An 18,732-nucleotide genomic window follows, 5' to 3' on the forward strand; every position below is an offset into this window, starting at 1 on the left:
TGGGCCTAGAAGAAGTGGTGTTGCGTTGACTCCTAGATGGTACTCGGAAAGCTTCTTCGGGGAATGTCAGATAGTTAATTCAATACAAACACTGATCAGGCATAAAAAGAAGATTACTTTCAGAATTATTGGGCTTTCTTTAGTCACACGCGCAGAAGGCTAGGTCCTCACCTATGACAGGTATGGTGGTGCAATGAGGTTGAGAAACCACGGAAAAGTAATCTAACCCTGTCCTTTAATGTGACTCTTACGGAGTATATCCGAGGGCTTTTACTCTACAGGATGTAGGGTGAAGGATATATGAATTCGTATGGTAAAGATCTGATGAGCGAGTGTCTTTTGGGGAGCAAGATATTATGAAGACTATGAGACACTATCGGTGTAACGGGATTTAATAGCGGATTTGGGTAAATTAATGAACAAAAGAAGACAATCAAAAATAAGAATGTGTACAAATACAAAGCCGCACAGAGAGAAATCAGAACAAAAATACGAGTAGCTAACGAGAAATGATACAATATACGAGGCATGTTTTTTAAGTAAGTACCGTTTTGTGATTCCGCCGCCGCAGCGCTACGGTCGGCGTTCCGCGCATGAGCGCTGGTTACCTACATCTCTTGTCTAGGCACTGACGCCATTACAGTCTGATTCTTCATTGTATACTTGTTTACTCCAGTGTTTAATATGCCTCCAATAATCGTGAGTCACGCTGATTGTGAAGTACGGGCTGTTATACGATTTCTTAGTGCTAAAGGCGTAAAACCGATCGATATTCATCGTGAGATCGTTGAAGTTTACGGACAAAACATTATGAGTGATGGAATGGTAAGGAAATGGGTGAGAGCATTTAAAGATGGCCGCACAAATGTGCATGATGAAGAACGGAGTGGGCGTCCTTCGGTCGTTAATGAAAATTTGGTGCAGAAAGTGGACGAAAAGGTGAGAAAAAACAGACGCTTTACAATTTCATCATTGTCCGACTGCTTTCCTCAGTATTCTCGTAGTGTTTTGTATCGCATTGTTACCGAGAACTTGAATTACCGGAAATTGTGTTCACGTTGGGTTCCAAAAATGTTGACAAATTTGCACAAAACCCAACGTTTAGGCAGTGCATTAACTTTCCTTGAGCGGTACCACAGTGAAGGTGAAGATTTTTTAGACCAAATTGTTACTGGTGACGAAACGTGGGTGGCCTACGTCACACCAGAATCGAAACAACAATCCATGGAATGGCGACATTCATCATCACCCAAAAGAGTGAAGTTTAAGCAAACAATTTCTGCCCGGAAAATCATGTGCACAGTTTTTTGGGACAGAAAAGGAGTATTGCTAGTGGAGTTTCTGCCTCGTAATGAGACAATCAATGCAGCGTCTTATTGTGAGACATTGAAAAATCTGCATCGTGCAATCCAGAACAAAAGACGTGGCAAGTTGAGTAAGGGTATCGTTTTGCTGCATGACAATGCCCGTCCACATGTGGCTAATCAGACCAAAGATCTCATCAAATCAGTTAAATGGGAAACTCTAGATCATCCTCCATACAGCCCTGATCTGGCGCCCAGCGACTACCATTTGTTCCAGCACTTGAAGAAACACCTGGGCGGTCAGCGTCTTCAAGACGATAACGAAGTCAAAACATTTGTGATGCAGTGGTTAACAAGTCAGGCGGCAGAATTTTATCAGGAGGGTATTCAAAAACTGGTGCCACGTTATGACAAGTGCCTCAATATTCACGGAAATTATGTAGAAAAGTAGATTAAGGTACAGGCTTTCATGTAAAAATAAAATTATTGCCATATCTTTGCATGTCTTTTTTTAATTCCAAAACGGTACTTACTTAAAAAACACGCCTCGTACATATATAATATACAAAATATTCCCGAAGAATGACTTAAATCAACATTTATAACGTTACTCAAAGATCCAATGCAAAACCTCCAAAAACCTCCTTAAAGGAGTACCTAAAGAAGAAGAAGGAGATATTTTAAGTTATATTGCATAATAATTGTTTGAGTTTCGTAAATCAATTACGGGCAATTGCAATGCTTGTGATTAGTTTCTCGGTAAACTACTATATACAGTTCATACATATTTCTAGTGATCTAATTAATTAAATTAATATTATTGTAATACTATGTAAATCTATTAAACTTACCAAAAACAGATTCGTTATCCAATAAAGTCTTCTTAACGTCGCTGACTTCAGTTCCTCCACTAACAACTGACGGTGAAACTGATGTACGAGGCGGTTTTGTAACTGGATTAACATCAGTAATAAGTCCTTTTTTAATCTCTGCCTGCCCAGTGCTCATATTTATGTATTCCTCTGACGTAGTAGCATTGGGTCTTCTCTTTGAATAAAATCCATGAGTACTTCTTCTACAAAAGCAGAACAGCGCAATCAGTACAAGAAATAGAAGTATAATAAGGCCAACGGTAAGTCCAATTACGAGAGTCGTGCTTGTTGATAGTGTTCCAACAATTCCACCACCAGTTAGTGCACCTGGAAGGATATCTAGAGTAATATTTCTTTCGGTATATCCACCAGGATTCTTAGCGATGCACTTATACTCTCCTTTGTCTTTGTAATTTAAATTTACGATAGTCAAGTTATTCCAAGTATAACCACCGATGGTTTCCTTAAACGTAAAATATTTTTGTTTGTCTTTTCTAGGGTCTCGTTCAATTATAAGTCCATTATTAATCCAATCTACATCCGGAGTTGGGTCGCCTATAACTTTACATGTAAGAGTAACATTGTTTGTAGCAGCTTGAACCGTACTGTATGGTCCTACATCTACTATTTTTGGAGAGCATGCAAAAACTACGGAGTCTTCAAGCCATGACTGGTTTTCTAGTCTTTTGGGACCAGAGCATATGACTTTATCAGTGATTAATTTATTGTTTTTCACGCTCCGTCTAAAAATGTCGAGCTCACAGTCACACATCCACCGGTTGTTCTCGACATTCAAGCTGGACAATTTTGGCAACTGCTCTTTTATATCGAAAGTAATTCTCTCAATTTTGTTAAATGACAAAGAGACGAATTTTAAATTTGGAAGGTTTCGAAATGTCTCCTGCGAAACCGTCTCAATTTCGTTGTGGTCCAATAGAACTTTTTGAAGATAAGTCAAATTAGAAAATAGTTCATCTTCTAATATTTGTATCCTATTTTGGCTTAATATTAGAGTCCTTAATCTAACAGTAGGTCGAAATACATATTTGTTCAGCGTAACAATATTGTTTGTACTTAAGTCTAGCTCAATCACTAAGCCTAAACCAGTAAAAGCCCACTGGTGGATTTTCTCTATGGTACAATTTTGTAGTTTTAATTTATGTATATTTACTAAATGGGCATTCTCGAACACCCTTTGATCCAACGAGTAGAAGAAGTTGTTGGAAAAGTCAACTTCTCTAATATCGCCGCTTAAGTCATTTGGAATGGTATCAAAGTTTCTTGCTGCGCAGTTTGCAGATTTCTTCCCGCTCACCCACAGACAATGGCATTTGTTGCAGTGTTTTTCCCAGTCTTCTTGCGCCATGGTCGAAGCCAGGTAACTTAAGAATAAATACATGATTTTGAGATCCATCGTTGAACTATTTGTTAATCAGGCTAAATATCTGAAACAAAAAAAAATAGATGTTAGCATTTGACTAAATTAAAAGAGTAAAAATAAAATAAAACTAGTTATTTGCTTTACCGATTATCCTAACAAATAAGTTCATATGTATATTAATAGAAGCTAAATGGCCTTTGTTTATGATAGATTTAAAATTATACGTCTTTAATATTAAATTAAATATTGTATTTATATGGCATTAAACCACCATTGACTGTAATGAAAATCACATTTTACGTTTCGATTTACAATTCAGAAATCGTTTTTTAAAAATATAAATTAAAAATTAAGAGCGTAGGCGCAAAATTTCGGGCCAATGCTTTTTAAATGCATTCTTTTTTTTTTTCGAATCCTGAGAAAACTAATAAATATTTTTGAAAAATTTAAACGCAGAATGAAAGAATACATTATTACCATCGAGTTAGAATCTATGGAGAGGGCATCACGTGACTAAAAACGACCTCACTTCGGCCATATTGTTTTGACACTTTTGACAGATCGTATATGTTTGTTTACGTTTGTTATTTTTCGAATATTTTTAGTTTTATAATACTTTTATAGAAACTGTAATAATATATTGTGATAGTGCATAATAATGGTTTCTTGTTCTCAACGTAGTTGCAGTGGAAGAAGCAATATTAATAAAAAATCTTCAGGAATAACGTTCTACAGGTTAGTATACAAATATGTAAACAAAGTAATGGCCCGTACTTCAGAGAATAAATTAATAGTATTTGACTGTATTAATTTATCTTTATGTATAATATATCGTGTTTTTAGTGTTTACCGCGGGATAAATAAATCATAGTTTATTAAAAATGTATTGCACTTTGTAGATTATAATTAAATCTTCTGAATAACTAGTCATATTTTTATAGTAGTTTTAATATTATTGAGTCCGGCCATGATCCCACCGCCATATTGGTATCACCGTTAGCCAAGCCTACCTACGCCGTTTTTAATACACACGTTAATATGCTCATAGCTTCTCCATAGATTCTAACTCGATGATTATTACCGAGGGCCGAAAGTCTCTGAAAACTTCTATAATGTTATTTTAATAAGTTACAGGGGTGGAAAAAGAGAAAATTTAGTGTGATTTTGAATTTCAAATATCTCATTCAAAAAAACTTTTTGTTTATTCTAAGGGACTTTCGGCTCTCGGTAATAATGTAATCTTTCATTCTGCGTTTAAATTTTTCAAAAATATTTGTTAGTTTTCTCAGGATTCGAAAAAAATGAATACATTTAAAAAACATTGGCCCAAAATTTTGCGCCTACGCTCCTAAGAAATTGTTAACCTATTCGCGTTCTCAAACGACCTTGCTGCCAACTGCTGTCAAAATAGGTAACTAATAAAATAGGGATAAATGTCAAAAATTTGAATAAATTAGAGTTTAAAACTAGTATAAATTTCATCAATAATTAAAAATAATGAGCGATAAGAAGAAAAGTAATAGATATTGTTCAGTTCCACAATGTTCTGGTCGATGTACGAAAGATATACATCTCCACTACTTTCCAAATTTATTTAGGTAATAATGTCTCAGCCTGGTTCTTTCTTAATCATTGAAATAACCTTTTACTAATTTTTTAGATATGAAGACTGGTAAACGATTTTTACAAAAAAAGTTCCATTCCATTGAAGAATCTACCTATTCGATCTTTGGACAAATTGTTGTCCTCTTCACAAAGATCATCTCGAGAAGAAAGATCAAAACGAGCCAAACAAAGGCATCTATCTAGTACAGTATCTATTTCAAAAGATGTAATGATTGACTCAAATCCAACAACGTCAACACTTACGGAAGATGAAATCAAATTAACACTGGTACAAAAATTAATGCAGTTTTAGAAGCCATCCGAAATAGTCCAGAGTTACATCGGGATCACTCACTTAAAATCAGCACATAAGAGAAGGCTATCCAAGTGACCTTATCTGTATTAAGTGAAGGCAAAAAAGTTACTTTGTATGATTTGCTTCAGCTAAAACAACGTATTGTTCTAGTGTTAAAAACTGACCTCACTTTTCTTTGCCTTTCTGTTACATTTGGTGCCTCGGCACGAAATTATTTTCAGATAACGGTGGAAGTTCTTTCTGAAGTATTAAAACCTGCAATCCCCTGGCCAAGAAAAGAAGAGATCCAAAATAGGATACCTACTAGTTTTAAGAAATTTCCTAAAAAAAAATTATTTTGGACTGCACAGAATTACTTTTACAAAAAAACAAGTGTCTAAGTGTCGTGTAATGACTTATTCTCACTACAAAGGGGACCACACTTTAAAAGTTATGATTGGAATAGCACCATCTGGTTTAATTACATTTGTAAGTCCTGTTTATGGTGGCCGTATCTCAGACAATGAAACGTTTATTCAATCAAGATTATTGGACAAATTGACACCAAATGAGGATGCTATAATCGTAGATAAGGGCTTTTTGATAGAAAATGAATGCATTAAAAAGAAAATCGAATTAATAAGACCGCCATGTTTGGGAAAAAGAAAACAGTTATCAATGCAAGATGCTCTTTGTACTCCTGAAATTGCTTCAGCAAGAGTAAACGTTGAAAGAACTATATAACGGCTAAAAATCTTTAAAATTCATAAAGCAAGAGTTAATTTATTCCTGGTTCCTTATGTGGACTCTATTATAAATAATATTATCTCAGGTATTGTTAACTTTTCTGCACCAATACTAAGTAATGATAAATATTAATTTATATTTGTATATATCTAAATTAACAGACGTGAGTGTAGTGAAGTGTAAATATTTTTTCCAAGTAAAACTACCTATAAGAAATAAAACAATCTTTTAAAACAAGTTTTTTATTTATATAATTGGAATAAAACTGGTGATGCATTGTAAAAATATACGCCTACCAAAACTTTTAACATGTTTTGTATAAATTCTACATAAATGGTACTTTGATAATAAATGTGGACTTATCGAATGGACAAAACACTACAAAATGACATACAGTAGTCTCTCTCTATACCATTCCCTATATAACGATAATTCGTCTATAACGATGAAAATAGTAAACGTTGATTCGTCATAAGAACAATGTATTAATTCTTTCTCTATACCGATATCGTTCTCTCTTTATAGCGATAAATTTTTAGGGTTCAATAGTTGATGACAAATGTGTTATTGTGTTTAAAGTTCAGACTACCTGAGTCACGAGTGGCAAGGTCATTGTCCAGCGGTTGTTTTGTTTTGCGTTTAGGGAATGCGGCAACCCATTCTACTCTTCCTTATCAGAGAATTAAGTGACTCACGTTTATTGTTCGGGCGGCGTACCTAACTGTTATCACACACATGTTGTCATCTATTGACGACTTTTCATTTCCAGTTTGAGTTGTGTCTTAGTGTGTCAACAGTCAACATGTTTTCGAAAAAGCGTAAATTGCTCTCGGTGGAGGAAAAGTTCGATAACTCGAGCAATAGAGAAAGGTGAAAAGAAATTGGATGTCGTTTGCCGGACGGGGCTGTCTCAGTCAACTGTGGCTACGATATGGAAGGACAGAAAAAAGTGACTTAAAGCGGAGATGGAGGGCGGTAGCAGGAAGTTGGCTGTGCAAGTGGAAGCTGCGGCACAAGATCAACTACAGGCAAAGTAGCGGAGAGGCTCGCGATGTTAACAAAAACGTAACGAATGATTGCCTAGAAAACGTGTGGCCTGGACTGAAGGCACGATATGCGTCAGACGACATTTTCAATGCGGATGAGACTGGATTGTTTTTTAAAATGACACCAAACAGAACTTTAAAATTTAAATTGGAAAAGTGCGTTGGTGGAAAGCTCTCTTAGAAACGCATTGCAGTTTTAGTGGCCGCTAACATGACAGGTTCGGTGAAGCCAAAATTGTTAGTGATATTGCTTTAAAAACATAAAAAATCTACCGGTGACCTATAAAGCAAACAAGAGTGCGTGGATGACCTCGGAAATATTTGAAGAAGCGATAAGAAAGTGACATATCGAGCTTAAAGGGAAAAAAATTCTTTTGCTTGTAGACAATTGTCCTGTTTATCCTGTATTGCGCGACCTTCAAAACATCGAACTCTGTTTTCTGCCAGCAAACACAACGAGTGTCCTTCAGCCCATGGACCAAAGTGTCATCAAGAGTTTGAAAAGCCATTACAGGAGAAGACTTTTGATGGAATTGGTTGAGAATAATGGCGATCTTAAACTAAACATTTTTGACGCCGTCCCAATGATTAGTAAATCCTGGGACGAGGTGACGAGCAATACAATAAAACATTCCTTCAAACACGCAGGATGGCTGGAAGATCAAGGATTGAGTGATGATGAAGATGACTTGCCATTAGATGTTTGGGCACATGTTTGGGCCATTAGACAGTTTGAACTTACTATCACCTACGGACCGGAAGAGCTAACAGATTTTGAATAAGTTGATGAAAATGTAGCTACAACATCTGAACTTTCTGACGAGGACATCCTACAAGCATTTCGTGTATAAGAAGAAGAAAACAGTGACTCGGAAGTGGAAGCAGAGCCAGAACCAGCTCCGACCCCTCAGCCGGCGATGGATGCAGCAAAAGTACTGCATCGATTCTTCATCCACCAGGAAGACGATATGAGTGCTGTGGAAGATTCGATGCGTCTTCAGGACAAGGTCAGGTCAGTTCTGTGGAAAGGAAAAAGAAGACAGACCAAGGTGACAGATTTTTTTGGTAATGTAGACTATATATATTTTACAGTAGCATATTATTTTTTTTTATTGTACATTACACATGTTTTAATTGTACAGTCATTTTTTATACTGTATTGCTTATATATAAATAAATAAATCTATGTGAAATACAATGTTAATTCATTTATATTGGTTTTGATAATTTTTTTAAATGAAAATAGGTTATCTAGTACAGTATTATTAATATTACAGTACCGAGTATTTTGTCTCTCTCTGTATAACGATTTTTCCTTATAACGATGAAAATTCCCGATCCCTTGCATATCGTTATATAGAGATAGGACTGTATTTGTAGTCCGGTAAGTAACATTTGCAATTGTATTTGTCCATAATACGTATGGTTTTTCTTTAAAGTGATATTATTTTCCTCAATTATGCATAAATATTTAAGGTCACGTAAATTTTATTGCACATATTTTGTTTTGCCTGCCAGAGGGCACTTTATTTCTATACAATATTTTCCTTAAACAATTCCATCAACATTTACTGCCAGCCATGGTACATCATATGAGATAAGAATTCCCAAATATTTAACTTTACTTTGAGTTATTTTTTCACACATTTTTAAAGCAACTGATTCATACTTTTTCCCATGAAATGTTGCAGTACATTATTTACTTTAAAATTGGAATTATACAATTGGTTGACTTTAAGTGGCCAATTTGGGTTTTTATTTTTACTATATGTAAATAAATGGTAACAAGTGGTTCCAGTTACTCTCAGTCGCCTCAGGTGTTTTCACGCTTTTTCAGTTTAGTTTAGCGTGGCTAAACACATTTCAGCACAATTACTGTAGCTTATTTTAACATTATTTGTATAAAATATAGCTAAATCATATTCTAGTACAATATCCGTAGCCCCATGTATCAGCAAAGATTGGTAGAACTTTATTGTTGCCAATAATACTGCGACATAGAGATATCTGAAGCATTTCTTCCTCATACAACTTTGTGTCTTGATATATAGGAACAACACTTTTTAAAGTCAGACTTAATTCTGAATCTTCTGCTCCGGAGAGTGGCAAAACTGGTTAATTGGCACCATACTTTCATACACATTGTTTTTTTAATTTTCCCCACTGTTGCTAGATGTCCGTGGTGCTTAAGTTTTTCAATTTTTCCATCGTATGCCTGTAAGTAATAAAAAGGAATTATAAACATCAAGTTATAGTAAAATGGTTCTTTTACTTTTATCAAATCACTATGTAATCACTTACCGAAAAATATATAGTAATGTGCCAATTGATATGTTTGCATTTGCCTGAAGTTTTAGCCTTACATGTACAATTACAAACATTTTTAATATTATCAATCACTTTAATTTTCACTTGTATTTGGTGGGGTACACCTCTCAAATTGCTCGTTTGAAGGCACAATGCTTGTATCACTGCGGTTTTCCCACTACATGATAATATTCCACAAGTAATAATATGGTTGGAATCTAAAATTGATTGCCCTTTAACTACGGTTCTTTTAAAATGCCCTATCAAATTTACAATGCCAACAAACGATATTTCTATTTCGTCCGCCATCTTTGCGGTCAGTTAATTTGACAGTTGACTTACTTGGCCTCGATTTTGTATGCAAACATTTTTTTAGTTGAAATACTGAGGATTATGTACCCTCCGATTGAGACCTAATTCCGATTTTTGTATGCTTATGTAGTTAATTGTAGATGATGTGTCTATGACCTTCTATTAACCCATTAATATTGGTATATTCTTAGTGCTGATTTCTTCTTTCAGTATTGGTGAATGTAGTAGAGCCTGCTATATGAGTGCTGCTTCTTTGATTTTGTTCTTTTTTCCGCCAGTTTCTTTCAAAACTGTTAATGCATCTTTCCATTGTACTCTGCTCATTATCCCAGGTATGTTTGCATACCTGGGATCTGTCAAAGTCTCTGTTTTTGATTTATGACTCAAGCTCATTTATCCTAACACTTAGTAATCTGTTTTTCTGCCAGTGCCTATCCTCTATGGATGTTGGCTACCACAATGGCCCATCGTATTTTATTAGCAGCTGTTCGAAATAGGTCTGTGGTGGTCATACCTGTCCACTGTCTCAAATTCTTAAGCCAGGATATTCGGCGGCGTCCTGGTCCTCTAGTTCCTTCTATTTTCCCTTCTAATATCAATAGTAGTATTCTGTATTTATTTTCATTTCTCACTATATGTCCGAAGTATGCTAACTTTCTTTCTTTAATGGATTTCAAGACTTCAGGTTATTTTTGTAAACGTTGCTTTACTGCGTCGTCAGTTATATGATGTACATATGATATTCTGAGCATGCGACGATAGCACCACATATCGAAAGACTGCAACCGTCGACAAGACGCATCAGCGAGTGTCCATCCCTCTGCCTCATACATAAGAACAGAAAACACATAACAATTGAGGATTAAGGATCTCTACCACATAAAAATTGTTGCATTCACAAGGTATTTTATAAATGCAGTTCTTTGATCTCTCCTGTGTATTGTCTGGTTTGATTTTGGACAAAATGAATCTCAGTGTGTTGGTTTTTTGAGTGTTTTTGTGATATTGTATTTATTTCCTATTCTTTTTATTTTTTCTGATAAGCCCTTTACACTAAAATGTATTTTCGTTGGAGCAGGTCTTTTGGGATCTATCATAATAGAAACATGTTCAATATATCTCACACTTAATTACTTACAATTTTTTTTGCGCGCCATGTGTCCTCGTTTTGTTAATTAGCGAAGTTTGGCATCTTAATGTGGCCGTAAGATACTTGACTTCCCAGACACAAGAAACTATACAATGGATTATCTGACCGTTTTTCTAAAGCCTTTTACATGGCCTACCGCTGTGTTTCCTCTGGTCAAAAGATCGTTTAAAAAAGAACGCCACCTTGATTTGAAACAGTTCTCTGTCCTAATTCATTCACTCAAGAAAGCCCTAAAATTACTATTTCCACCACCAGAGAAAAAACCCAGTACGTTCTGCTTGATTACATATACAGGCAAAATATCAACAAAAATAGCCAAACACATAAACAAGAAAGGAATAACACCAGCTTTAAGAACAAACAACAACTTGGGCAAATATATTAAAAACAACAAGAGCCAAAATAAAAAGCATTTACACAGTTGTGTATACAAACTTAAATGTGGCGACTGTCCAAAAATTTACATCGGTCAAACTGGTAGAACTTTTAACAAACGTATAGCAGAACATAAAAAGGCTTTCAATAAAAGAAAAACAGATTCTACATACGCACTTCACCTTCTAGATCATAATCATTCTTTTAATGACGAATGTCAAATTTTTCACATCCAAAAAAAAGGCCCTAAGCTATATTTATTAGAATCTATGGAAATTAACCAATTAACAAACACAGACATAATTCTGATTGACCAACACACAGTTCTCACATCCTCAACCTATTCCGTTAAAGACTATTGAGTGTAAAAACATACCAAAAATAGATCACTTGAGAAAGGCACTCTGCCGAAACAGGTATAGTGATAAGATATTATAATAAATTTTATGGAAGTTTTGAAAATAACGTTTTCAGTATTTTATTGTTATATAATATACTATTTATTATTAATGTTATTTCTCGTTCAAATATATAATAAATTTTTTCAAACTCTCTTTCGAAAAATGAAAAAAAAAATCAAAATTTATTTAACAATTACACCCAGGATTTCTTTGCAACTCGACACAAACGTAATAATGAAGGTTTGCTAAAATTAAAGGAATGGTAGAAATGCCGAAGTCTAAATGATGTCTACTTGTAAAAGAAAGGCGTTTAATTGAACTTTTATCCAACGTAGCTACAACACAAGCGAGTGAATAGTTTTTGATTAAAATTCAACTACTGCAACTTTTGTTCTCATGTAGTGTGTGCTGGGATAATTACAGTTATCTAGCAAGCAAGTTGTATGGTAGAAAACGAATGCCAAACGTATATTTAAAAAATAATTATACAATTATTTTTAATTATGGACATTAAACTCAAAAATCAGATCTCTCAAAAATAATATAGTTAATATAAAATAAGTTTGTGTACTATAATTTATTTTTTGCAATTGAAAACGAACAAACATCAGTATAAAAAGTATTTGCAAAAACAAAAAAGATTAAACAAAATAATATCAGCCATGTGTTGTATTATTATTAATCTAATTTATTGTTTTTATTTATTATCAAAGGTTCTACACTTATAACACTTCTAATAATTATAATATGATTTATTTACATTTATTACAATCCGTGCGTTACATTTTAAAAACTTGACGCGATGTTCAAAACTAACTGTTATTCAAAAAACTGAAGTCTCTATACATAAAATGTCCCATATATACTAAATATGCGTTATCTAGAAGGATTGATGACCTTCTCCACTAGAACGGAATTCCATCGAATGTAAACAGGTTTTTTAGCGCAGGGAACCCTTCGGCTATTACCTGGGGTTTCTGCCGGCTGGTGTATGATCTAGAAAAGATTTGAATGAGAAGGATATTAGTAATAAATATGTTTACAGTTGTGAGTCATATGATGCGTCATTATGTATCATAACACATGATAATATCGATATCCAAATTACAATACAATCGTAAGATTCTACAAAATATCAGGTACGAAAATAAAAAACCATCGTCAGAGCATCAAAAAGATACATTAGATATTTATCGAATTAGGAAAGGAGATGTGTAGATCCTTCGACGATACGCCCTTTCTTTCTTTTCTCAGGGGAAATTCATTCTAACATTCTTCGAGATCATCTGTCTTCTGGCATCCTCTTTATGTGTCCGAACTATGTCAACTGTCTTGTCTCAATCTCCACATCTCAATTTACCACACTACCTGAGGAAATCTTTCAAGAAGCAGTAGAATATGTTAAACCCGGAATTCGAATTAACGGAGAATGTAGCAATAACATCAGATACGCGGATGACACGGGGGTATTCGCTGACAGTTATGAAGCCCTCCAGGAGTTAATGAATAAAATCACAGAAGTGAGTCAGAGAAATGGACTTTCACTGAACATTAAGAAAACAAAATGTATGATGATCTCTAAGAAGGAACAGCAAATTGAAAGAACCAGTGTGAATGGTACCAAAACAGTAAAAGCATACACCTACATTGGTACGAACGTCAATGAAAATTGGAATCATTCCCTAGAAATAAAATCTAGGATAGAGAAAGCAAGATCTAGATTTCACAAAATGGCTAAGCTATTCAAATGCCACAATTTATCAGTACATACCCATAAAAATCAGGTTACTACGATGTTATATCTTTCCTATACTGTTGAAGAATAACAGAAGATCAACTCTACGTCAACCAATCCCCTGTAGAAAGAGTGACGCACTACAACTACCTCGGCACCATAATAAATGAAGAATGGACCAACAACCAGGAGATTAGAGCACGCATCGGAAAAGCTAGATCCACCTTCAATCGGATGGGGTCTTTCTTCGAGAGTCACAACCTCTCTCTTGATACAAAAGTAAGAATGCTGCGATGCTACCTACGTCTTCTCTGTGCTTTTTTATGGCGTTGAATCGTGAACCTTGAACGAAGATATGTACAAAAAACTGGAAGCATGTGAGATGTGGCTATATCGGAGAATGCTTAAGATCCCGTGGACTGACCAAGTCACAAATGAGGAGGTCCTCAGAAGAATGAATAAGAACCGAGAGGTACTGACCACCATCAAATCCCGAAAGTTACAGTTCTTCGGACATATTATGCGAAATGAATCCAGATATTCTCTTCTTCAAGCCATCCTGCAAGGAAAAATATTTGGAAAACGAGGTCCAGGAAGAAGAAGAACATCTTGGTTAAAGAACCTCAGAATCTGGTTCAATACAACATCTGTGCAGCTTTTCCGCGCTGCTGCAGATAAGATAAAGATTGCCATGATGATCGCCAACATTCGTAAGGGATATGCACATCAAGAAGAGAATACTGTTGTACGGAGTTGAGTCGTGGACTCTCACAGACGCTACCTATAAGAAAATTGAGGCTTTCGAAATGTGGCTTTATCGTAGAATCCTGAAGATATCCTATACCGAACAGGTTACTAACCCGGAAGTTTTATTAAGAATGCAAAAAGGAAAAGAGTTCTTAACCACAATAAAAACGGCCAAAATTGAATACCTCGATCACATCATGAGGAACAGCGAAAGATATGAGTTGCTGCAATTAATTATTCAAGGGAAAAGTAGAAGGAAAACGGGGACCAGGAAGGCGAAGAATTTCCTGGCTGAAAAATCTACGTACGTTGTTCAACACAACAACCACAAATGTTTTCCGCATTTGAGCCGCAGTTTGAGCTTCATTGAAATGAAGGATTTGACAAATGAAGCGTAGATGTCGATTTCATAAACCTGGTATTATTTCACAAAATTGCATTGGAATATCTGCATCATCCTCATCGATTTCCTGGACATTATAGATTTTATAAGGATAATATTTCTCTTTTTTTTTAATAAAATCAAAACAGACCTTTTAGAAATGTATCAGCTTCAATTTGGTTGAAATAATTTTGAACATTTTCTGTCACACTTAATAAAACATCAAGGTTTACATAATCATTTTATTGCTGGACGACCAGCATTTGCAACATGTTTCACGAATCCAGTTTCTTTAAATTTCTTCTCAATTTTACGAACAGTGGAATGTGTGATAGGCGTATTAGAATAATTTATATCATATAAATTACACACTTCTTGCTGTGTTCGGGTTTTAATATCCATATCTAACCATAATTATAATACTATAATATTTATTTCATTCAAAAACTTATAAGAAAATGTAGAGGACTAAAATAAATTTGACCCAAGCCAACTCGTTTTTAAAAAACTAAGTCAATAGTATAATTATATATATGTATATACATATATATAATAAATTTATTCCATAAATTTGCCGCTCACTGTATTATATTTGTTTTAGTCCAAACAATGTAGGCTTCTAAAATATTTTGGAGATTTGATTTTTTACCTGATCAGGTTCTAAAGATACCTGTTTCAAGTATTTATGGCATTGGTGAACAATTACCTTGCAGTTGCAGATAATATGTTTTTTACAGAGATTACACCAGTAATCACTCTTGGTTCAGTTTTCTCAAGCTCTACGAGTATTTTTGACTTTGAAGTAAAATGTTGAAATAACTTGTTTTTATTTGCTTTGGTCCTATATTTTCCGGTAAGCTTTAGTAGTTTTCTTTTGCCACTTTTGCACAATTACCACAATGCAGCTGTTTGGAATACCGCAAAATTGTTCTACTCCGATAGAAGGAGCAGTAGCTCCAAATATCTATCTAGGACAAATTCTGAAACTTGACAAAGAGAACCAAAGTGAGAAAATACCTCAATACTTAAATAGCAAAGTATTCAACCAGTGCGTTCTTTCTATCACGACATATGAACGTGAAACCTGGAACCTAACCAAGACAAATAAATATGAATAAACCAGCCACAACAGAAAAGGAAATGAAAAATAAATGTTAGGTACACTACTGTCAGATAAAAAGAGGAAACACTGGATAAGATCAAAAACAAAAGGCGAGGACATCACAACAAAAATTGCGCAACTCAAATGGAGCTTCGCAGGTCACACTGCTAGACAAAAAGACCAACCTTGGAATGCCACAACACAACATTGAGGACCTTAATAAGGTAGACGACCAAGAAGAAAACCACAGATCAGATGGGTCTATGAACGCACCGTATCTTACAAATAAATTGTAACTTTCTACTTTGAACAAAGTATAAAATAATGTGTAAATAATATACGAAAAGGATTCCGGTCAATTCTGCCATTTTGTGACACGTGTTTCGCTATTTTTAGCTCTTCGGATATACCTAATAGTAAGACAAAATGGAAATCATTTTTCTCATTCAAAGGGCACTAGATCTAGAACCCTTTAAAGAAAAGGGATAGAAAAGTCTTTATATAAGGTTTGCTTCTAGTTATAATAGATACCACTAGTCAGTAAATGATTGAAAGGTTTTGTATAAACCACCGATATACGAATGGAAATGTTCTTCATTCCATCATACCAGCAGGACTGTCTGAAGAGCTAAAAATAGCGAAGTACGTATCACAGAATAGCAGGTTTGACGACGGGATGTGAATATTTCTTTTCGTATATTATTTACACATATATTAAAAAAGTTCTAAAACTAAAAAAACTTAATGTAAAAGAAGAGAACCTCGAAAGACTAGTTAGTTAAAAGGAAATAATTTAATAAACCCCCTTCCAAATGAAAGTAACTGTCATGCATTAGAGAAGTTTAAGAGACAGTATAAATAGCGTTGAAATTTCTGCAAATGCAAATAATTAACCAACTTTACTTAAGTTTCATACTTTGCGGTGGTAGTTACAAATGACACTATATTTTTATCTAATTGTTTTACGGAAAACTTATGAACGTGTCCCTGAAAACTTTATGATAATTAAATCCGTTCGTGTTGCAGAACTAATTTTGAATATTTATGTTTCCATCGTAAAAATGTGGTTTTAGTAAAATCTTATGCATATTACAAAAGTATTTGGTGGTTTAAATTTCTTGACAAATTTGAATTTGAGTTGTAAAAAATATTTTGACTTGAAGTAAATTAAAAAAAAAACACTTAAAAATAGAAAAGATTTTAAATAACTCGCAATTTTTGGTGATTATAGATTATATTATTTTACATAAAACAGAAGTTATAATAAAAAAACTAAAATTAGTAAAAATCTTATTAACTTAATATCAAAACTGAAAGATACTGTAATGAATTTATTTAACTGCTATGTCTTTATTTAATTTATAATGTCTTTACTAATTTATTATATTGTTCCTACTTTAATTTATTAAAAAGCACGATAATTTATATCAATTTATTTATGAATAATACATAATTTATATAGGCGAACGTGACAATTAAAATCGCGAGCGCGTCTTCAAAACTAACTAACTGTTAGTTCCCTCATATTTATACGAAAACAGCTTCTCTAGAACCCCATGGATGTTGACCTCAATTGACCTGGTTTCGCCTCGAATGGACAGGCCTAATTCCGGAAGATTCGAACGGAACCAGTTTTTTTATTACTTGGAGTTTATGCCAGCTGGTCGAATTGTCTCGTACAATCTAAAACATATTAGTGAATAAACAAGATGTTTACAGGTTTTTAATATGACTCATATTTTTACGTAACAATACACTATGTCGAACTCTTCTCTTCTCATAGCGCCGTCTCCTTTCGAAGGTTGGCGATCCAAATGGCAATTGTAGTTTTGGAAACTGCTGCGCGAAAGATTTCTACGGATGAGCGGTCGAACCATCTCCTCAGGCCTTTCAGCCACGAGTTCTGGCGTCTTCCTACTGATCTTTTGCCCTGTACTTTTCCTTCCAGTATAACTTAAAGTAATTCGTATCTTTCGCCTCTCAACACATGACCAAGTATTGCATTTCCCTCTCTTTGATTATTCTTAGTAATTCTTTTTGTTTACACATGCAACGAAGTACCTCAACATTAGTAACTCTTTGTACCCATGGAATTCTCAGCAGTCGTCTGTATATATACATCTCAAAAGAATCTATTCTTTTTTCTATGTCAGAGTCCATCGTCCAACTTTCACAGCCATATAGTAAGAAAGAAAAAACGTAACATCTGATCATTTGGATTCTAAGCTGCAGAACTCACTGAAGAATAACTTCTTCTCCTTCTCCTAAAACTGCGATGGGGAAGGCAACGGAAAACCACCCCTTAATAACTTCATAGAACAGGTATTATGGCAACATACTACGATGACAAAACATACCTTATCATGGTAATCGGATCCAAAGATCCACCAGGTTAGGATATAAACGATCAAATAATAGGGTCGTCAGTCAAAGAAATCCCTACAACACCTAAGGATCGGAACTTTGAATGTACCAAGTATGTACAATAGTGGCAATACCCATAACATTGTAAAAGATGATTTTTTTTCATCTTTATAGGGGGGGGGACCTGGAATCAGTTTAACTTATACAGTCTAACTCACTTTTCTACCTCCATCTTACAGCATCTTTCCTCTTACCTTTGCTGTTGGTCCAGCCTTCTTTCTTCCTCTTCTTCACATATTAATCTGGCAGTGAAATCATTCATTCTATATTCAGATGCTTGGTTCTTTTACAAATTAGGGCAACACCGGTGAACATTAACACACTACAGATATACGCATCAACGGCAGACAAAGATAAGGTAAAAAGCGAGAAATTTACAAACGATTGGGAAGTCTGAGAAAAATGACAAAAGAACGTAAAGTAACCTTAGTGATGAGGGATTTCAAGGCAAACGTTGGCAGAGGTAAGCTGAATCACTTTGTAGGAAACTTCGGCATAGGGAAAAGACACTATATAAAGGCGATAAGCTTATATGGTTCGAATGGAA

At 34.6% G+C, this 18,732-nt stretch overlaps 1 protein-coding gene across 8 annotated transcripts in view; it reads right to left on the reverse strand.

Annotated features, from left to right (window-relative positions):
* The window catches only part of LOC140443381 (uncharacterized), a 742,015-nt gene that overhangs the window by 36,720 nt on the left and 686,563 nt on the right, over positions 1-18,732 (reverse strand). For all 8 annotated transcript variants that reach the window (XM_072534614.1, XM_072534615.1, XM_072534616.1 and 5 more), the window contains one exon: positions 2,156-3,621. In XM_072534614.1, the coding sequence (XP_072390715.1) occupies positions 2,156-3,590 (1,435 nt within the window). In that variant the 5' untranslated portion in view covers positions 3,591-3,621. The remainder of the gene's footprint in view (positions 1-2,155; positions 3,622-18,732) is intronic.

Source organism: Diabrotica undecimpunctata, chromosome 6 (assembly GCF_040954645.1).
Source record: "Diabrotica undecimpunctata isolate CICGRU chromosome 6, icDiaUnde3, whole genome shotgun sequence".
Taxonomy (NCBI): Eukaryota; Metazoa; Arthropoda; class Insecta; order Coleoptera; family Chrysomelidae; genus Diabrotica; species Diabrotica undecimpunctata.